Source organism: Apiotrichum porosum (assembly GCF_003942205.1).
Source record: "Apiotrichum porosum strain DSM 27194 chromosome Unknown scaffold_1, whole genome shotgun sequence".
Taxonomy (NCBI): domain Eukaryota; kingdom Fungi; phylum Basidiomycota; class Tremellomycetes; order Trichosporonales; family Trichosporonaceae; genus Apiotrichum; species Apiotrichum porosum.
Window position 1 is genome coordinate 653604 of NW_021167108.1, and position 21211 is coordinate 674814.

A 21211-nucleotide genomic window follows, 5' to 3' on the forward strand; every position below is an offset into this window, starting at 1 on the left:
GGCTGGAACACCCTCCCATAGACGAACAATGGCACAGACACATCAGGCGTGTCTCGGCATCGACACAGAGTCACGCAGCAGTCGTTTTCTCTCGGCACTGTCCCTCCCTCTGTAACCTGTGTCCTGTTGTTTGGACCCTTGCAAGGACTCGGCTGGGCATGCACGTTGCCATCTCCCCCAGGATGTTCAACTACCGGCGCGTGTTCCTTCCCCCACCCACTTCGTGCCACTCTCACACCATGTCACGGTGCCTTCTGCTCACAGCCTCGTGTGCGGGGGGGGCCAAAGGCTGCGTAAGCCAATCCCCAAAGTGCCACACTTGCACACCTTTGCCGACACGACATGCCGCCTGCCTCGCGCGCCCGCGTGCCAAGCTTACCTGCCGTGTTATCCTGTGCGATACCCTGTGGCCTGAGGCCTGTGGAACCGTGGAACATGGCAAACAGGGCCGGTAACGAAGGTCCCATCCCCCGTGGTATCATCGGCGGCGGGGTGAAGCGGCAGGGTCAGAACAAGGCGTTGATACCCATGTGGACGATCTTGCTAGTCTCATTCGCGAGGCACAGGGGGAGGAGGAGAGTGGGCCCAGGCTACATACAGCAGTAGTTGTTGGCTCGACGCAGACAAACCCACGATGCCACGACCGTCGGCCCACGAGATGGACGAGATGGACACGGCTTGGAACACGACGTCGTAGGCCGCTGTCGCTGCAGCGGGCAAACCGAGCTGTGACTGCAGGGGAAGACCTCCTGTGTGCACCAGTACGCGGGGACCGGCTGTGTTTCCATCCCCTCGCTGGGCCCGAGAAAAGTTTGTTTGGGGCCCAGACTCGGGTTCCGGTGCACGGCATGCTCTGCCTCGAAACGTCCACAGGCTGGCTCGTAAAAGGCGCTGCAATAGAGTTACGGGGAAAACCCTGTAGCCACGGGCGATGTGCTCAAGTGTTCTGTTGTGAGCATTTGCTGCATCGGGTGGAAAATGAGAGACGTTGTTTGTTCGTGTTTTGGGTGTTCCAGCAACGCGCGTCCATGCCTTCCACTTGGATCCGAATATCGGGGGCAGGAAAGGGGAAACGTGAGAGGGTGACAAAATCCAATAATTAGCAACGTGGTAGGTTAGCAACAGCACACATATGTTTGCTGTGGCTGGGGGTGAGCGGAGGAACGCGACTCCCCCGGCTGGGAAGCGGTTTGTGCACGGCGTACCTCCGACCGCAGGCTACAGGTACGACCAGTTCCAGACGAAATGAACCGAGGCAAGACGCAACCCGACCACGCCTGGACGCAACATGGGTTCTCGTTGATGAATGAATAACGCAACCGAGGCGCTCCAGACGCCGGGGGTTGCGCTTCCACTGCCACATCTCGTCATTCCCGTTCTTGGCGTCTGCTGCTTACCCAGGACGACGCCAGTGGAGTGCCGTGTCACTGTCACTTGTTACATACCAACTTTGGCCCGGAGGTTGCCGCTGCTTCCCGAAATACTCACGCTTCTCCCCCACCCGCGCCTTCCCTTCACGACCGTGGAAGTGGCAGTGCGGAATGCGACTCTTGTTCAAGGTTGGTTGCATCGCCGATCTCAGAATTCGAAGCTTTATTCCTTTGCTCTTTGTGCTCGGGCCTGTCGGAGGACCCGCAGTTGTTACCCCGTTGCGCAGCAAGGACAGGGGCATGTGCTGACACCGAGAGGGGGCGGAAGCAACCTCAACGTCGACATGTACATACAGCGCGGTATCCGTTGCTTCCGTCATCGCCACGAAAGACCAGGGCGGGGAGGCGGAGAAGGGTGGCGACTGTGCCGATGGCCGATCTGGATCTCCCCCGAGGCAAGGACGCTGAGCTAGAGACAATGATAATCAAGGGGAAGAGACAGAAAGAGTGCGTTTGGGTGATGTGGCGTGATGTGCACAGCCGAGGAAGCGAAAAGCGGAATAGGTACAGGGCAGCCAGGAGCAACGGCGTTTGTATACCAGCCGCCACGGTGACACCTTCCTCCTTGGCAGCTGTGCGGAGCTGGCTCAATTGTACGGCTTTTCATGAACTCAGTCAGTCCAGTATTGCATGTGTCCTTGTACAGAAGGAGGGGTGCGAGTGATAGGCATGACCAAAGCACGAAGGGCAGAGTCGAGTTGCGCGAGTACTCTGTGGGAGACTATGGTCGTCTGTATCACGTCCGCCCCGTCTCCTCGCTGACAGTTGTCGCTCCTGGACTTTACGTTGCGAGAGGAGGACATGCGTAACTGAGAGCAGACCATGGAGGGGGAGGCATACTACAGACATGCAGACTGGCTGGAGAAGTGACGTCGCTCTACTATGTGGTCCGTAGGCCAGGGTGCCACGGCGATGCGGCTCTAAAGATGCATTGGTTGGTCCTATGTGTTGCTTGAAAATAACTGCAAATTAAGGCTCATTCCAAAGAGTTGAATTACATGGAAAACGTCGTTGTGTTCGCTTTCGATGATGCGGGTTCCGAGCCGACGGGCCTCTGTTCGCTGGAATAGAATTGGCCGGTGGACAGAGCTGACCGGTCTACTTCTCTTGATGTAAACGACCAGGATGCACATACGCGTATGAGCCTGTGTCTTGTATCCGCACCTGAACTCCGAGTGGGCCTGATATATTTCCTGTGCGCTGTTGCCGAGGCCAGTGGCACGAAGTCGTCTCAGTATGCAAGTCGCCAAGGCTCGCAAATCGTGGCGCCAACCAAACGCCAACCAAACGCCCACATAGGACAACCGCCTATGCTGCCCAGCTCCGTATTTTTGTGCCTGTGCAGTGTAGTGTGGGCACATATTCTGGTCAGAAGACGTGCTCAATGTAGACGAAATGACTCCAGGTGCAAGCCGCGATGGGTTGACAACAATCTGCGGTGTGAACGCATCAGCAACCAGATGGACCTTGCCAGGATGGCGAGCTTACCTGCTTGATAATGACCCTTGAAGTCTCTTGTTTATCTCACACCATCACCGGATTCTCAATAATTCCAGATGCAGTTCTTGGTAGCATTGATCGATCTGGAAGGACCTACGAGGGATCCGACACCGGCTGCATGATGATGACAACCGGACGAATGGGCGGTTAAATACCATTTGGGTCCCTTGGGTTGTCAGTGCTCCAGACTGATCTGCCACTGGCTCCCGGCTTCTCATTTTTGAAATTATGCCCAGTCTTATCCTCATATGGGGATGAATATCTTGGGTTTGATGTGTTGTCGCTGTCTACTTCGAGCAAGCCACACATTGGGAAGGCAGCAACCGGTCAACAATCGAAGGACATGAAACAACTCCATCCACGCGGTTGCAAGACACGTTCTCTGCTTCTCGTCCTCTCCTCTTGCTCGGTCGTCCTCTCAACCACGTAGAGATAGTCTAGAAACGGCTCACCATTGGCAGAGGACGAGGTTTACCGTCCCTTCCATTGCGTTTCCATGAGTGAAGCGGGCATGATGTGGTGTAGTGAAACGCAACAGACAGCTGTATATGTATATATGTAGCGCGTATTTCTCCCTGGAAGTCATGGAGTGCTTTAGAGAGTAACAGAATGTCGTAGCAGGTCCAGTGGGACCAGAAGAATGGCGGAGTAGGTAGATATGTCGCTTATTGTCGCGCGTTTGTGGCACACAGGCAGTTACCAAAAACGCGGGAAACAAAGACCTGCTGTTCTCCCATCCACCGTTACCGGACGCAGACTCGAAGCAACATCAGGCTGTCGGGTAGTGCTTCGTGCAGAAATCCTCTGTGTGGTTCGTGAAACACCTGCGACATCGCGAGTGGCAATCCAACGGTGACACCGCTCCTGTTGCCCCCAGTTGGCTATCGCAAGGGGCATGATGTCGTTGGCCAAGTCGCACAAAAAGCGTAGATAGTGTTTTTTTTTTTTTTTTTTTGTTCAAGCAAACAATTCGATAAAGCTGCGAAGACAACATAGTATGAATTTATGTGATGAAAGATGATGTAGGCAGCCACGACGACACCAGCAGCAAAAATAACCGAAAAATAAGGTACGAAAAGTGGCCGTGCCTGGCTGCGTGACCAGATTCGTCGTCATCTTGTGGCTTTCGACAGATCTTTGGATGTTTGGGAGCCACACATAAGCATACTCTTTTTATTAATACGTCGAAGAAAATGTCTACACCCTTCTCGACGCGTACCCACAATCTGACGGCCGCAGGACGAACGGTTGTGGAAGAAGACCAAGGCAGCCAGCATCACGGACGTTTTTTTTTAAGATGTATTTTTGGCGATGAACATTGGGTCGTTACCGAGTGGAGCAAGCGACGAACACTGCATACCTCAGCACAGCATGCAACACAGGTGCCTCTCCGTCTTTGACAAATGCGTCACAGCATCAACTGAGCACCCGGTGCCCTTCCCGTGGCCCGCAGGTACATGGTGTCCTCCCCGAGACATTGGATCTGTCCTCGTTGGACCGCCGTACGGCATTTCCACCAGCCCAAGTGATCTGCGATCTGTGATGGCAAATCGTGGCGGCCACGATCTCTTCGGCTGATCGACATGTCGCTCGTCCGGCAGACTCACGCAAACCGTGAGCGCGTCGGCATGAGGGATTGTCACGTCGAGAGCTACGTCTTACGATTTTACAACGTAGCATACGTGCTTCCCCTGATGCATACGCAGAGTGATTCGCAGGCCAAGTCGACAACCGAAGTGACTCCGCTCTCCGAATAGTCATCTTGCTTCCCGAGGGTCGGACCAACTGCGCCACTGCTCCGCTTGCTCCACTGGTTTGATTTCCATCCTCTGACTCCCATTTACTGTTATATCAAGCACCTACGCTAAGAGGAGTGAGGTCATTTTCCATCAGCCGCACCGCAACACATTCCGGTCACGCCCGTGCGGTATGATGAATAGAAAGGTTAATGGCCCCGCGCTGTCAAAAGTGGGCCACATTGTAATCAGCTTCGCCTTCAATTCAATGAGGATCGGCCACAAATTTCACGCCCCAAGATGCCAAGAAAGGCCCGTTGCCCGATAACTCGAATTGACCGATATACGTCCAGGGCAAAATGTCTAAAAAACTCCACAGTAGTCCTAAGACGACGTCAACCATGCCCTAGGTCAACAGATCCTGCCGTTCAACAGAGTCCCAGGTGGGGCCTCGGCGGCTTTACTAATGGAGCAATGCAACGCAATGCAACGGCAAGGACAGGATCGACAACGCCACGTTGGCCAACAGAAGTTGAAATTTCAGGACCCTGCCCGTTTGCTTCTGCCCTGTCTGAAAACTCCAACCTCTATGCAAAACACCGCATGGTCCACGTAGGTGAGTCGATAGCGACTAATACTGTGTATTGGACGGTACCAGTGCATTGGAAAGTATGCAGGACTACCTCCACCCATGACCGCGAGGAGGCCGCACAAGTGCACAGGGGAATTCGTTAGCACTTACCCTCCTACCCCACAGTCTCTTGATTCCGCATAAACGGCGCTATTCAACGGACACCTTATGTTCAATCTTCAGGACCAGACGGGCACATCGTTGGAGTACCGATGATTTTATTGGGGTGCGGTTCTGTTCATGAGGGTGTGGTGCTGCGAGCGAGGCATTGGGGCAGGCAGGAACCTAGCTTACCTACAGCGCCGCCACACTGGGCGAGACACCGCTGCTGCACAAGCTGTGCACCGAGTTCATGTCCCAACTGTTTAACAGAGCAATGAAAGCAATGGTGGCTGACGCTCGCCGCTCAGCACCGGCAGTGGGAACAAATAGTGGAGGACCTGCGCGGTCTATCTTGCTTCTTTCTGTCCCTTTGAGCCAGAGGTGGCAAGCTTCGAGTGCGTGCCGTGGCTGCATTATCCTCGGACAAGCACAAACCCCACCCAACCCTGCCACTGATTATCGTCTTGTCATGTCGACTGCAACTCCAAACTTGATCAAGAGGTTGCTGTCTATAAGGTTCCTGAATGACAATTCCAGCTGCAGAGATGCTTAATGAACCTGTCAGCCCACGTCACCACCTACCCTCTACCTACCCTTACCCAGAAAACTGCAGTGACCCCACTACCGAACCGTGCCCAGTAAGTTCATCCCTTGCGGGGGCGCCCCACAGACTCCTTCAACCATAGGACCAATTGTCCGACTAGCGCTTGATTGCACCTACTCATACCCTCAATCCCCGCAATACCCGCAGTAAAGTAACAGCAACATCGTTGTTAGCTCCACCCCGCTTTTGCTCGATGCCAGGTCCCGACGGACAGACGACGAATTATCCTCCCAGGTCGTCAAAGTGGGCGTGCGACTGCCATTATCGTAGTCTGCCCTCCCTTCAACACAGGACGGACCATGACCGGTCGCAGCAGAGCACGATCGCCCAGCCGCACAAGAAGCGCGGCGTTGAATAAACAAGGGGAGGGGCCCACATATAGTGAACGGCGAGGGACGGTACGTCCCTTTCATGCTTCCAAAGTCGTGACAATTTGGACGGACAAATTGAGTGGCACTGATCACAAATGCACTTTGAAACTAGTGGGTAAAAGCGTATCATAGATGGCTAAACATAGCTATCTGTCACAGAGGTACAGAGGGGTGTATAGCTGACAGCTGACCTTTCATAGCGTTGAAACAGTTAGAGCCTATACGTTCACATGCCACCGAGGACATCCTGTTTTCATGTTGCAACTTCATTCTGGCACAGTCACGTGGCAGTTGACATATTATCGCTCTTCTCAAGTCTGACACTACCTACTTTGTGCGAACTCCATCACGCATCGTGAACTCCCTAAAGCTCATCCGTGCTCCACCCTCCTTGGGACTGCACGTCATGATGCCGACGAACACCTCGCCGGCGGTGTGATCGCGGCTGGCATCGTTGTCTACTGTTGGGCCAAACCACTTGACCTGGCGGATCATGTCAGGGCCCAGGTAGACCTTTACGAGTCCTGGAGTGTACGCAATGGTGAAGCGGTTGTGTTCGGCAGGACCACGCTTCACCTTGGACCTGACAAGTTAGACGTCATCGTGGCCACGACCCCAAGAGATAGATCCAAGAGGAATGGAACGCTCCGACCTGGGTGTTTCGTCAACTTACCAGTCAGAGTACGGGTTGACCACGACCACCGAGTTCCAGAGAACATCCTCATCGAACTCCAACCCTGTCTTGACCCAGCACGTGGGCGACACTCGGAGGAACAGACACAACTGGTCGCTGTGGAGTCAGCATCGTGTGAGCCTACCCACACTGCAACCTCCCCTCCGCATCATACGCACTACTGCGACTGTCAGCACGCCACCTGCCCGTATTCTGCTACCTACTTGCTGCTGGGGATCGATCCCGACAATGACAGAGACCTCAAACGAGTCGGCACTTGACCGCGTGAATCCCAGCGTTGGTCCATTGCTTGGACTGCGTTCGGGGCTGCGCCACCAGTCTGTACCTCCCACAGACGTGGTCGCCAAGGTGAGCCCATCGGGCGACACCGTGCCCTCTAGCTTTGACTTGGGGTCGAAAGACGTCCACCGCTTGTCGTTGAAGAGGATCGTGCTCATGGTGGGATGGGTGATGCGTAGTGGTGACGGGAAGTGTAGGCGAGTAATGTTGCTCTGGTGATTCTGTGCCTAACGCGGGAACTGAAGTGGAGGCCGATTCCCATGACGAGAGTTGCGTGGACTGGTTTTCAAGATCTTTTAGCTAGCATCTGCACACAGTGCTGCTGCTGTCATGCGACTCAGGATAAGATAAGACCACAGCGTCTGCAAGGATCCCGGGATCTGGCAACGCTCCAGCTGCCGTCCATGAACTGGTGAAGCTGAACGGCACCCTCACAAACGAACATTTGTCCGATCCACCTCTCGCTTCTCTCACCAAAGTCACGGGCGTGTCAGTTGCAATGTCAGTTGGCACTGAACGGGAAGCAGACTGTTCCTCAGTCAACCTGTGGTCTCTTGCCAGTCATTTCAGAGACACCGAACACTCCACAAAGCACCTGCCCGCAACTGGACTCCGCTTTGTGCGGCGACCGGCGCTGGGCATCCTCAACGGGCCCGCGCCAGAGCGTTCCTATACGCAGTCGTGCATGATATCTATCGTTTTAGAAGCCACCGGAACCTGAGAGACCGACACCGGAGACGTTGGAGGCGCCACCAGTCTTGCGGTGCCAGAAGCCCATGACGGCGCGCTCGCCGCGCCACCAGAGGCGGCCGACACGGACAGCCTCACGGGCGGTGATCTCACCAAGGCCGAGCATGATGCCGTTAATAAAGGGGAGGACGAGGTTGATGCCGAGCGCGGCCACGACGCGGGACACGGTCAGGCCACCGGGCCTGGTGAAGAGCGACAGGGTGAGGGAAGGGGTGGTGATGGGCTCGCCAGCGGCGGCAGGCGCGGGTGCGAGAGCGACGTCCTTGGGCGCCGGGGGAGACAAAGGAGCGGAAGCGGTGGCCTTCTCCTTCTCCTCGGGGGGAGAGCGCTGCGAGGTGCTAGGCGACGAAGCAGTGGCCGACACGGATCCAATGTCCTCGACGCTGCTGTGGGGAGCGCTGATCTCCTCCCACTGGCTGGCAGCGGCCGAGGGGACGGAGGTGGAGGGCTCGGTCTTCGAGGGACCCGAGGCAGCGGGCTGGTCCTTGCCCTTGACGAGCTGCCATGCGTCACGGACCTTGGCGTTGCGGTCCTCGGCAGTGGACGAGGCGACGGCGGCAAAGCTCGACGTCGAAGGGTGCAGGCGGCCCGCCGCCGACGCGTTGTCGTCGGCGAGAGCCTTGGCGAGGCGGACCTCACGCTCGGCGCGCTCCTTCTCCTCCTTGATCGCGTTGGCCTGGGCCTTCTCAGCATCGGCCTTGGCCTTGGCCACGGCGGCGTGCTCGGCCTCGATGGCGGCGCGGGTCGCGGCGGCCTTTTCGCGGGCAACATCGGCCTCCTCGCGCCACTCGGCGAGCTTGGCGTCGTATGCAGGCTTCCAGTCCTCGGTAGCACCACCAACAGCCTCCTCGACGGCCTCCTCAGCCTCGGCCTCAGGCTCGACGTCGGCGGCGGGAGCCGGAGCCTCGCGGGGCTCGGCGGCGGGCATCGCGAACGAGCTGTTGAACGCGGACTGCGGGGGGAAGAGTCAGCACTCGCGCGCGCATCCCTTGTTAGCCACTTACGGCGAGGGAGTCCTCAATGCCAGTGTTGTCAGACATTGCTTTTAGGGATGTACAGGGTTGTGTGGAGAAAGATACGTCGAGCTCGACGTATTGGATGTCGTCCAAGACGATCAACCTGGCGTCTTTGGAAACGGGAGCAAATGTCGGAACACGAAGAACATTGAAGACGCAATCTCGGTGCCCCGCACTGACGTTTCAATCATTCCACTCTTCCTCATGTCCACCTGCCCCGTCTGCGACCAGGTCATCCACGCAGACGACGCGGCGTTCGCGCACCACGTCAATGCCCACTTTGACGAGGCTCCGCTGGACCTCTCTGGCAGCGACGCCGGTGGCCCAAGCGCGGCAACTCTTGTGGCCCACAATGACAACCAGTTTCTCGGACACGAGTGAGTTCACCATGGCCCGGGTTTCTACTGCACGTGACCAGTACACACGAGCGTCTTGAGTTATCAGAAGACAGGGAATGCTGACAGCGACAGGCCTGCCAAAGCAGACACCGCGTGCTTTGTGTGCGGTACCGACCTCTCCGGTCTGTCCGAGCTAGCGGCCAACGCGCACGTCAGCGACTGCCTGGGTGAGTCGGGAGCCCGGTCGTATCCCTGGTGACGCAGCTGACTTGCAGACGGCGGTGCTGGTGGTGCGCCCGAGCCCGATTTCGGCGAAGAAGACGATGAAGACCTGTACAACTCATCGCAAGATGAGGCCGTCCAGCATGCTCGCAAGGACCGCACCGCCGACGGCGCGTGGGACGGCGCCGCCTTTGCCGCGCGTGGAGGTGGAACCGACAAGGCCGGCAAGGGCGACAAGTGGTGAGCATGGCTGCTGGAGAGATCAAACTCCACTGTTGTGGCCTGACTGACATCCAGGTGGGACCCCGTGCGTGGAAGCTTGGGCGCCGGTGCCGTTCCCCCAAACTTCTCCCCTGGTGAGGTTCCTGCGGCCGACGAACGATATGTGTGGCAGCAATGATGTTGACCATCAGGCCTGATACCCGTTCTTCAAAGTCTTCTCCAGCGCTCCGCAGAGTCGGGTAACACGCGCTCAGCAGTCCTGGCCAAGAACGGTGTTCACATTCGCGGATCCTGGGGCTTTGATGGAAGTGAGTTTGTTACTTTGGACACCGGACTGACGGCAGCCTGGGGATGTGGATACCGCAACGGCCTGATGGCGATCGCCACGACATGGGCCACGTACGGTCCAGTCTTCCAGGGAGACCCCGGTGTACGAGCCATCCAGACCTGGATTGAAGACGCCTGGCGGTCGGGCTTCGACGTGGCCGGCAAGGAGCAACTCAAAGGCAAGCTGGTGGGCACGCGCAAGTGGATTGGAACGACAGGTGTGTTGTGCTGTTTCTCTGACCTGCACTAACGGCAGACCTCTATGCCATGTTCTCTGCACTCGGCATCTCGTGCACACTTTGTACGTGTCGCGGCCCCAGCACCGTCACTGACAGCAGACGACTTCCCTAAACCCTCCGACCGCCGAACCGACGAACCCACGTACAAGATTCTCGAACGCTGGACGAGGACGTACTTTGACAGCGACGCTTCTCAAACCGGGTCCACCGACGACGCGTTTCACGAGCTCATGCGTCCCGCAGTGCGAGTCGGTACCAAGTTGCCGTTCATTCTACAGGTGTGGCGCTCATTGTTTGGAACAAGGCTGACAGGCAGCACGCTGGCCACTCCCGCACCGTCGTTGGATACGAGCTCACTGGCAAGGACTTCAACCTGCTTATCTACGACCCTGCCAAGTGAGTGGCATACAGCGAGACCAGCATTCTGACGGCAGGACGGTGCCAAAGGACGTCCGCGAGGCTGGCATTGGGTCGCTGCGACTGGCGCGAGACAGCCCAGCCGCCTCCAACGGCGCCTCACCTGCCTCACCTCAACCCCGCGGTGACGTGCGCGAAGGTGTCGCAGCGGCCGATCTGAGCGATAGCGATGAGGTGACTGCTGGTGGCTGGGTGCGTCGCAAGGCCAAGAAGGACAAGGGCGACAAGAACGACCCCCTTCTCTCGTCGCTGAATGTGTTTCGTGTCAACCTCGGGCGTTGGAAGGCGCACACGCAGTACCAGGTTCTGGCCTTTGACGGGAGGCCGCTCCTCGGCCCAAGGGGGAGGGTGGCACGCAAGGTGGTCGACAGCGTCGTCGTCGAGGCTTGAGGCAGCGCAGCATGATTGGTGTTTGCATGTTTGATGTTTGCATGTTTGGTGTTGGCGTGTGTACGTGTGTCTGATCCATGCGGCGCGCGTTCTTCATGGCTGTCTTTGCTGTCTATTTGAGGACAGACAACACACCGCCTCTCTCCGTACCTTCCTTTCAAACGATTGTATTATGTGACGAGGATAGCGACCTAGTGAACAGTGGGATGCGCATGCCAAGACTGCTCTTGGGAGCTTAGGAGTCTGGATAAGGGGGTACAGCTTCATGGCTGAATGACTCCACCGACTGACCTGCGTCAAGGGCACAAGGGCACAAGAGGCCACCCATGGCTGAATGCCGGCAAACCGCCCTGGAGCTCTCGCTGGCGGCTGGGCCTCTGACCTGCTCAGGTTGCTTTTGGCCAGCCCAACAGTGATCAGTGAATGCATTGCCCACGCACACCAGTGTTGATGTTTGTTGCGGCTGACGTTCCTGCTCAAGGTGTTCTGCTTTGCACAAAAGAGATCAAGAGAGAGAGACTGTGTACGCCTCCGACTTCGGGCGGCGCACGCGAATGACGAGACACAGAATGTCTCACGAGATCTGAACTATATTAGCGCGGCGCGCTATCTGGTATATCTGGCGTCGCAGGACCGTCCTAAAACATTCAGCAACAGCATTGTCCATTCTTCCTTAGTCCACACAATGCGCGCAAACGTAGTCATGGCCTTCTGGACCCCGCGCGCGTGCATGTGTACGTACATACAGTGTGTCCTGGATCCTGGGCCTTTGCTCGATCGGGTTAGCAGAGAACGTGCACACAGGAAAAGTGCAGAAAACTGTGGCGTTGTCGCAATTCAGTCGACGGTGTCGACAGATTTCTGTGTCCCCTCCCTCCTCCCTGGCAGCCGCGGCGGCACCCAGGCACTGCCAGACCTGTTTTCTTTGCATGCCTCAGGTAAAACCTAAAATCAATGTCGACAAAATGCACCGCTGATCCAACAGGGGCCACAGATCTGGGGGGACTGTTGATTGCCGCGGCTGAGCGAGGTCAGAGCAGCAGGTGGCGGCGGTCTGCACCCACAAACACAACCACAACCACCACCCACACCCGCCCGTCCACCACCCGTCCCATCCCCCACCGTCCCATCCCCTTCCTCCCATGCGCCCCCCCCCTGCATGCGGGTCTCTTGGCAGAGATCGAATGACCTTGAATGCGCGCACAGGCATGTCGTGCGTGTGTGTGTGTGTGTGTTGTGCAACCGCTCAGGGAAGGTGGGTGCGTGGCCGTTGTTGTGCCCCGATGTTTGTGCCACTTGAGAATCGACAAGCCCACCACCGTCACCTCTGCTCAGCTCTGACGCCGATACACCGCTGGGGTGTTTGGGCTGGGGAGTGGCATGGCCCAGCCTCTGTCCCCCCCAAACATATAAGAGGCGAGCCGTTTCTCTCAACCTCCTTCTTTCTCTCAAACTTCTTTCTTCATTCTTTCATCCCCCAGTCTCTCCTTCACCGTCTTCGCCAACCATGAAGGTCTCATTCTTTATTGCCGCGGCTCTGTCGCTTATCCAGGCAGCGTCCGCCGCCAACGCGCCCGTCTTCGTTGGCTGTTACGCGCCCGGTCTTCTTGAGGGCCTCCTTACCAGCACCCTTGGTGGTCTCGTCGGCACTGTCGTTGGTACCACCCAGGCTTCCTGCAACGTAAGTCTACTGCGCATGTTTTCCATCTTCCTTGGAGTCGCATGAAGCTGACATGACAACAGACCGCTTGCGGTAATGCGAACTTTGAGTACGCCATGTTCAACGTCGGCATCACCATTGGCATTATCACCCTCCTTCCCTCGTGTGTCTGTGCCCAGTCCGGCGCGCTCGGTACCACCACTCTCGGCGAGGGCAAGATCGTCAGTGCCCAGGACAGCACCGGCGTCTCCTGCATCCCCCCAGGAGTTACCCTTGGCGTGATCTACCCGATTTACAACATCCAGAGGACTCAGGCTGCTGTTGCCACTGCCGACCAGGTCGCTCTTTCCGGCTGCTTCAGCACTGTTACCCTCAGCGGCACTACCACCTCCACCTCCTCGATCACCAACCCTGAGGCCTGCTTCACCAAGTGCCTCGATTGGAAGTACGCGACCTTCACCCCTGTCGGAGCGTCGGGCACCTACTCATGCACTTGTGGTACTGTCGCCACTACCGGAGCCTCCGCCACCTGCGGCGTTAACGTCCCCATTCTCTACAACAACGCGCTCGCTGTTACGGGCGCTATGAGTCGCCGCCGCAGGCAGGCGGCCGCCATTGCCGCTCGCAACGCCAAGAACTGCCCCGCCTCCTACTCTGAATGCCTCGTCAACGCTGCCACCCCCACCACCCTTGCCTCGTTCGAATGCATCGACACCCAGACTGAGCTCGAGTCGTGCGGCGGCTGCGTCAACGGCGTCTACACCGGCCAGGACACTGCCAGCAACATCACCTCCTCGGGCGTCGACTGCACTGCCATCCCCGGTGTCAGCTTTGGCTCTGTTTCGTGTGTCCGCGGCCAGTGTGTTGTCTCTCGCTGCCGCAGGGGCTACCACCTGATCGACGGCACCTGCGAGGCCGACGATGCCACCCTCAAGATCCAGGACGGCTCCTCGTACTTCAAGCGCCTGCTCTAGTTTGACACAAACACCGCTTTTCTCGTCAAGCTGTAGCGCTACTGGCACGGAGACGCCTTTCCTCCTTGTCTTTCACTGTTTAGTAATAATTTTTTCTCTCTCTTTCCCCATTCCCCAGTCATTGGAGGGTTGATGGCATGCATTCGGACATTATTCACGACTGGGGCATGTTGCGCTGCAAGTGTCAGTGGGGATGTGGTGCGCAGGTGGCCTTGGCCTTGGCCTAGGTAGGGGCTTGTATCTTCCAGGCCCCGCGTGGGGGGCCACAGGCGGCCACTTTGCGTGGGGTGGTGTCGAGGGAAGGTGTGAATGGGAGCGCGGTGTGGCTTTGTTCTGATGGCTGGGTGTGTTGACGGCGGTCGACTGTGCCGCTGGCCGCGGGACTGATGCCTGTGCGTAGGTACGGCTGTTCACCTGGCGGCGCGGCCCTCTCCTGGGAGCCTGAGAGCACGGTGCGAGGAAAACATCACTGATCACTGAATGCTGCGTCTAAGGATTCTCAACAAGACCATTTTACCAGAACACTGTGTGAGCCCTGTACCAATTGGAGGAGCTGCAGAGCACTTCCGAGACCACTCGTCGTCCCTGGGCCTCAACAACGACCGTCCGAAGGGCCTGGCTGGGCGCTCTGGACCCAACCTGTGCATCCATATGGTGGATGCCGAGCAAGGGCTCTCCCCAGCGTCCAGCAGAGAAGGAAGGTGGTTGTGTGGCTGACGAACGTTATCTATTGACGGTCAGGTAACTGTGGCGGCGTGTGGCTGCCGGTGGCTTTTTCTTTTGCCCGGTGACCCGGTGGCGGCTGTGGGGCCGGCGGGTGCGGCAGGCGCGGCAGGCGCGGCACTTAGCATCCGGACGGGGGCCCTGGGCGCCACAGTTTTCAATGGAATTTTCAGCGCACCGTGTCGATTACCTCTGTACGCGCCTGGGCCCCTCTGGGCCCCTCTGTACCCTCTGTATACCCTCTGTGTCTGTTCAGCCTCTCACTTCGCACAAGGCCCGCACGTACGCGTACGGCAGCCTCGACCCAGCCGTGTCATTGCTTGGTCCTGTGGTCTGTGGCCCCCCTGTCCCAAGCAAAGAGCCGTGATGGACAGGCTGCCAGCCATGTTGCCCTATACTTTCCAGGACACTCATACGCATTCTGTGCGTTCGTTGTATTCACCGCCCGGGTGCCGTGGCGTCGGTGACGGCAGAGGCACATCGGCTCGACGCGTCAGGACACGTATGACGCCGGCAACAAAGGATGTACGGCGCGTCTCGTTTTCGCCGAGAAAAATAAAAACCATATTGCGTTACTGAATAGAGGCAAAGGCAATGGCGTCTCGTCGTCCGGCATGTCTCACAGCCTATTCATCGTTGGTCCGGCTCGACCCTCAGAACCCCTCACCCCAGTACGCCCACAGTCCGTTGAATTGTTGGCCTCTGCACGCATCCCATGGGACGTATCATGTGGGGGCTTCTTTGCTGTATACAAGATTATACCCCCTGTTCCAAACCAACGTGTCGCACCGTTGAGGCACACTGAGTGTCGACTGGTCTGGAGCTTGAATTACAACAGCCGTCTTTTCAAGCTCATTGATCATTGGAATTGTAGCGGAGGTAGCGGCAGCCCCGGCCGGACCAGCCAGGCCAGCCAACGCGGGCGCTCACGCCCACGCCGGCATCGTGGTCATAGGCCATAGGGCCCGAGGTGCAGAGGTTGGCGCCGGCAGCCTCCTCTGGTTCTGTTCCAGGTCTCTCTGCCGGACCTGCCGAAGCCCGACACCGCTGCTCTCCCGGCCTGCCCTGTCTATTCAAGGATGATAGATCTGGTTCGTCTGTGTACAGTATGTGTGTAGCATGCGTAACACAAACATACTGCACCACACACAACCAAAGAGATGAAATACCGATGCAGGCTTGGCAGGAATCACGTCAAAGGGTCAATACATACGTCCTCCCTGGCGAATACGGCTTTTGTTCTGCGTCTTCCTCTCACGTCCTCCCCCACCTGCCAGACCCCATCACGGCCACAGCTACAGTACATACCTAGCCGTAGCTCTCAAATTCAAAGGTCTGCATCTCCAAGGCGATGTGGGCCTCGAACGTTCGTTACATTCCACTTGACCTTGATCAGCACTCATCAGCGGCGCAGTCACAGAAGCCGTAATCGTCGAGTGCGACACCACCCCTTTATTTTGTATTCCGTACGACGTCAGACATACGCAACTTTCTTCGGTGGTACCCCCGTATATGCTGCCTACCGACGCAACTGCAAAGGCAAAGCTGACTAGAGTTATTCATCATTAGCGCTCAATTTACCGGTAGAGATTAGTAAGACTCGATTTAAGAATTCAGCGACGCACTACCGCGACTGGTTGTGGGCAGCAACGATCGTGTCCGGTGGTAAACCTAATCTTGCACGTCGTACGCTTTTCGCATCGATTTGAGTGAGGACCATGCGTGTCAATGGCCAAGCCCGAAGGCTTGCGTGTGTTGGGGAGGTGACCGCATGGTGTGGTGTGTACAGTATACGGCTCATGGTCCTCCTGTCAAAGCAAGTCACGTGCATATCACAGAACAGGCCGTTGTGCCACCAACCGGTTCGGCCAGTTGAGCCAGGTGATCAAGCGAAGGTTCCGCTGCTCCACCTACGTACTGTTGCCTCTGGCTGTCACGTATTCGCCTTACTCGCTGGCATACTTTTCACCACCGCGTTCAGTCCGGGGTTCCCAGCCCTGCATGCTGCTGCTGTCACATCCATCGCAATGTGCTCACGGCACAGCGCCACCACTCCCCAGTGGATGAGACGAAAAGTTGGAAACACCGAAGGGCCACACAAATCGCGACCGGACATCCATGACGGCTGCGGGGGCCTGTGTCCTGCGAAGGGGGACTGTGAATGCGCACACTGCTGAAAACTTTGCGGACACCCACACAAAAACCTGCAGACACTAGTACAGTACTGTTATTCCTGATCGTCCTGACACCCTGCAGTACCACCGCTGCCGAGTATCTGCCCGTGCGACGGCCCGCGGTCCCGAGTATGTGCAGAGGGACTCGGACCGCGGCGACCACAACTCGTGCGCTAGAAGACTGATGGTTCACAGGTCGTCTGACCCAGGGCACATGCTTGTAGCTTGCAAGGGATACCAACATGTGTTGTCGATATCCAGATCGGAAGGAGAGTGTTGAACCACAGGCAAAGATAACAGATAAAAACGCCACACTCTTTGAGTTTTCTAAAAACGCCACAAACGGCCGACCAGCCCCCCACGGCCCAACCAACTACAAGGCAAAGATGCTGAACTTTTGCCTCTCTGCATCGCCGCGCTGGACCTCTGTGCCGGCAATGCGGTTCTCGAGAATGTACGCCGCTTCAGTCCTCCAGTCTCTTATGACAAAGTTGTACATGCGTTGTTGGAACGCGGTGGGTGACATGCGGTCGTAGCGGTGCCTGTCGATCAGTCAGCACACCGCACACAGTACGGTGTCTCAGTGGATCTGTGGATCTGTGGGCGACGATCAAACGTACGGCGCAATGGGAGTCGTCATGGCTTTACGAATCACTTCGACAAGGCGTGTGTAGTTGTGGGCCTCGGCGGCGTACACGTAACTGAACCCGTCAGCCTCGATCCCAGCCTGCTGCGACGGACGAAAGCCACTCACGGTTCCGCCTCAAGATCTAAAACTTCGTGTTGACAGAACAGCCGGCGACCTTGTTCGTTGTGTTCCACGGCGTTGAGGAAGGGAACACCCTTTGTGGTATCAGCGTTACTACTCTTGCGGCAGCCTTGGGGAATGACCACAAGCTCACCATTGCAAGCGCGCGGTATGGCGATGGGCTGAGGGTCGGCCACCCAATGCCCATGAGTAGACGTGCCTGCGCCACTTCGGCGTCCCACTGGTCCGCATCGAGCGGATACATGTTCTTGATACCTTCCGGGAGGCTCATTCACCAGACTGTTCCATATCCTGTGGACTGCGGTCGTCCCGGACGGCACCGACAAACTCGAACCCAGGGAACTCTTCAGCGAGCTCCTTGGCAGCGCGGGCGAACTGGTCTCTGGGGGTCGTCGCCGGTGCCCGCCACTCGTAAAAGTAATGCAAGCGCTTGGCCAAGACGTATACCCGGTAGGGGCGCTGGTTGAAGGGGATGAATTTCATCTCTTTGGCGGGGGGCTCCAAGGAGTATCCGAGGTAGGTAAAGTCTGTATGGGTCAGACAAGACCAGCGCATCTAGGCCGCAAGGCAGAACACAGGCGGTACCGAGCGCCCACAGATCCACGGAACGTCCCCGGCTACACAACCTCGAGACGTCTCGACCAAAGACTGCCAGCCGGAAAGCCGACACAGTGGCTTCCGGAATGGTACGACGAAAGAAAAGTGACTCACTGTTGAAGTTACCAGAATCGGACTGGAGGAAAGGCGGCTCGGCGCAGACCACCCACTGCTGGCCAACAATGGTTCCTGCCAAGGAAGGAAAGTACGTAAACCGGAAGTGCTGTGACATGTCAGCCACCACGCGCAGCACTCATTCGCTGGTCCTTGTGCGGAGGCACTCACCTTCCAGGCCGGAATGCTGTCGGGTTTCGAGTCCGACTTGATAAAGTAGGTGTAAAGACCCTTCTGGTCATGGTGGTTGGCAATGACGACTCTGATGAGGTCACCGACCTGGCGATACAGATGTTCCGCGTAGGCTAGAAGATGTCAATGGGTGCTACCATGTGGTGGAAGGCGGAAGTGGCTGCCTCGTCGTCGGTGAGACGTGGGCCGCTCAAGCGACGTGGCGGAAGGGACCGAAGGGACAACGTGAACATACCCAAGTCGGCGGGGCCTGCATGCAGGACAGTGAAGCCCATGCCCTCGAGTGCATTGATCTGAGCATGTCAGTCAAGGTTGGCCAGTCGGCGAAGGAGCGGCATCGTAAAGCACGGGCAGAAATCCGACCCGCCGAACTGATCGGCGCCGCGGATTGGTGCCCTTTCGCGCCACTTGTTCAAGCCCCTCACCATTGCCTTACACCTGCACAAGAGTCAGCATAGCGTCGCAGAAGCGCATACATCATACTTCTCAATCCCACAAGCATCGTTTGACCTTCCTGCAGTGCTCCACTCACCATACGCCCTCGCCACCGAAGTACTTGCCAAAGTACGCCCAGTCGCAGTGCACCACGGAAAACACCACAATCTGTTCCTGTCAGTCTCGACTGCCTCCCACCAGCCAACACCCATGGACCGTTAGCCGGCATGAAGTCACGGTGAGTTGACACACACCCGTGTGCGGCGTATGGGCGCCCTGGCACTCGTGTTCACATGTCACACGAGCCTCGCTCCCAAACCGGTGCTCACCTTGTCCGCATTCTCGGGGCAGTCGCCACGGGCCATGCAAGCAGTGAGCCAGCGCAGCTTGCTCTCCGAGTAGAGCTTGTAGTGCTCCTGCCCCTGGGCTCGGAGGCCAGTTGGGACCTTTTCCAGGACAAAGAGCGACTTTGCGGCAGCTCGGCGCTCGTCGTCGCCGACATTGTACCTGCCGCGATGGTCGTCATTACTGTCCGGGAAGAGACCGACCCGTTGCGGCCACCAGGTGTTGACCTTGGACGGTCGCGAGTACGTGTAGCGGGTTCCATGGTATCCGCTGAAGAGGATGAGTGCGACTGTCACCACCACGATGAAGGGGATGGTGTTCCAGCGCCTCATGGTGCGTTGCAGACGTGGGCGGAACACAGCTGAGAAGTGGGAGCAGTTCCGTTGGATGACGGAGCGTGGCGACGATGGGATATGGTTGATGCTGATGTGGCCAGGCAGCGAGGAGACGTTGGAGATTCAGGCTCTAGGCCTGATATTGCGGACAGCAAAGTATTCTGGGCTTGCATGGCTCGCCAGGCTGGAGGAGTTGTCCTTCCGTAAGTGTCGAGCCGTGTTGGTGGAACGAAGTGCGAGCCGGGAATCCGCTCGTGGTGCCCACACACGTCTGAGGTTGCGACTCGGAGTCGTCTCCGTCCCTGCCTGCGTTGCAAGTCAAGGAAAGATCAGAGTGTGGTAAACACCCTGGTGCGGCAAGGGGAGTTATCCCATGTTGGCCGTAAAGGGATAAGAGGGATAAGAGGGACAGAGTGCGAGTGGGGAAGGTTTGGAGTAGGGTGGCCACCGAGCCTCCAGCTCAGCAGGTGCGCACGCGCGGGCAAGTGTCGGATTGAATCCCTCTACCCCAAGTTGGCCCCCAAGTTGGAAAGGCGACGAAGACACAAGGGCGTTCCAATGGTTACTGTGTCAGCATTCGCCGTCGAGACACTTGGGAGTGGTGGTTCAGGCCAACAAGCCACCTTCAGTCAGTTTGGTGATGGAACCGCGTCGCGTCGGCGCACGCGTCGCGCCTGTCTGTAGCCACCAGAGCTTCCAGGCAACCAGAAGCCCCTCCATGTCTGACGAGGTGATAAGGTCTCGCGTTCCTGCCAGCTGGCAGCTTGGCCCAAATGGAACTTCGTCGTGATTGCAACTGGAACGTTGAAAGACGCTGTGCGTATCACATGCAGCGCAGTGAGACGGCCTGGCGTAGAGCACCACCGCGAGAGATGCATGCCAACGCAGGTAGCCAGAGTCCAGAGGAATGTGACTGTATTCAAGTAAGCGAAGCTGGCAAGGCTGCATTGGTGCGCTCGGAGAACTCACTGTGTCATGTCGGCGTGCACCCAGTCGAGGGGATACTGTGTTATTGCAACCGGAAGATAAACGCAGCGTAATGTCCGCCCGCCTACGGTCGCAAACTCTATTACGTGTTTCACCTAAACCTATTTTGTTGGATTCACGCTAATGCGTCATTACTCCGTGGGCCGTAATCCGTGGGTGTTCCTAACATCATAACGTAAAGTGGTCCTCGTTCAAACCAAAGAGCCTGAAACCAACCATTCAAATCGCGCGTCAGCAGCAGCGTTGGGATCATCACGTGACATCTCACACACGTTGCTGCGTCATTGAGGCGCGCGACGAGGCCATCGCTGCTCCTCCGAGTGCAGCGTCTGTGTTTGTCTTCAGCTTTCACCTTCGACATGCTTCACTGATCACTGAAGGGCATGTAGATCATACCAACGGCTTACTTTACACCTCTTTCTAGTTACTGTTCCCAAGGCAGCGAAAGTTATGCGATGGCTGTATCACGGGCAAGTGGCTGGTTGGGGAGGTCACTGGGCCCGATACTGAACGTTCAACACCGTGTCACCACTCAATCGGACTACCTGCACAAGAGTCATGGGTGGAAAATCTCTGGGATATCCATGGGGGCGTTACGGTTCTACAAACTTAATAAAGACGGCAACCACGAAGGTCTG

At 57.3% G+C, this 21211-nt stretch overlaps 5 protein-coding genes across 5 annotated transcripts; 2 read left to right on the forward strand and 3 right to left on the reverse strand.

Annotated features, from left to right (window-relative positions):
• Nucleotides 1-6701: 6701 nt before the first annotated feature.
• EHS24_000225 (uncharacterized protein) lies at nt 6702-7505 on the reverse strand (the record flags this gene model as incomplete). The annotated part of the gene is made up of 3 exons (XM_028616060.1): nt 6702-6957; nt 7048-7157; nt 7272-7505. 3 exons carry the CDS (start codon nt 7503-7505, stop codon nt 6702-6704), a joined length of 600 nt encoding a protein of 199 aa, XP_028479917.1.
• Nucleotides 7506-8047: 542 nt separating this feature from the next.
• On the reverse strand, nt 8048-9137 carry EHS24_000226 (uncharacterized protein; the record flags this gene model as incomplete). The annotated part of the gene is made up of 2 exons (XM_028616061.1): nt 8048-9049; nt 9102-9137. 2 exons carry the CDS (start codon nt 9135-9137, stop codon nt 8048-8050), a joined length of 1038 nt encoding a protein of 345 aa, XP_028479918.1.
• Nucleotides 9138-9317: 180 nt separating this feature from the next.
• Nucleotides 9318-11268, forward strand: EHS24_000227 (uncharacterized protein; the record flags this gene model as incomplete). The annotated part of the gene is made up of 10 exons (XM_028616062.1): nt 9318-9490; nt 9584-9678; nt 9727-9913; nt 9971-10029; nt 10087-10203; nt 10240-10440; nt 10479-10523; nt 10561-10739; nt 10778-10857; nt 10896-11268. 10 exons carry the CDS (start codon nt 9318-9320, stop codon nt 11266-11268), a joined length of 1509 nt encoding a protein of 502 aa, XP_028479919.1.
• A 1507-nt stretch (nt 11269-12775) lies between these two features.
• On the forward strand, nt 12776-13902 carry DHA1_1 (Dihydroxyacetone synthase; the record flags this gene model as incomplete). The annotated part of the gene is made up of 2 exons (XM_028616063.1): nt 12776-12949; nt 13012-13902. 2 exons carry the CDS (start codon nt 12776-12778, stop codon nt 13900-13902), a joined length of 1065 nt encoding a protein of 354 aa, XP_028479920.1.
• Nucleotides 13903-17172: 3270 nt separating this feature from the next.
• On the reverse strand, nt 17173-19583 carry EHS24_000229 (uncharacterized protein; the record flags this gene model as incomplete). The annotated part of the gene is made up of 10 exons (XM_028616064.1): nt 17173-17341; nt 17420-17500; nt 17554-17788; nt 17844-18095; nt 18280-18388; nt 18451-18584; nt 18707-18764; nt 18897-18909; nt 19004-19074; nt 19236-19583. The coding sequence occupies 10 exons, from the start codon at nt 19581-19583 to the stop codon at nt 17173-17175; spliced, it is 1470 nt and encodes a 489-aa protein (XP_028479921.1).
• Between the last annotated feature and the right edge of the window lie 1628 nt (nt 19584-21211).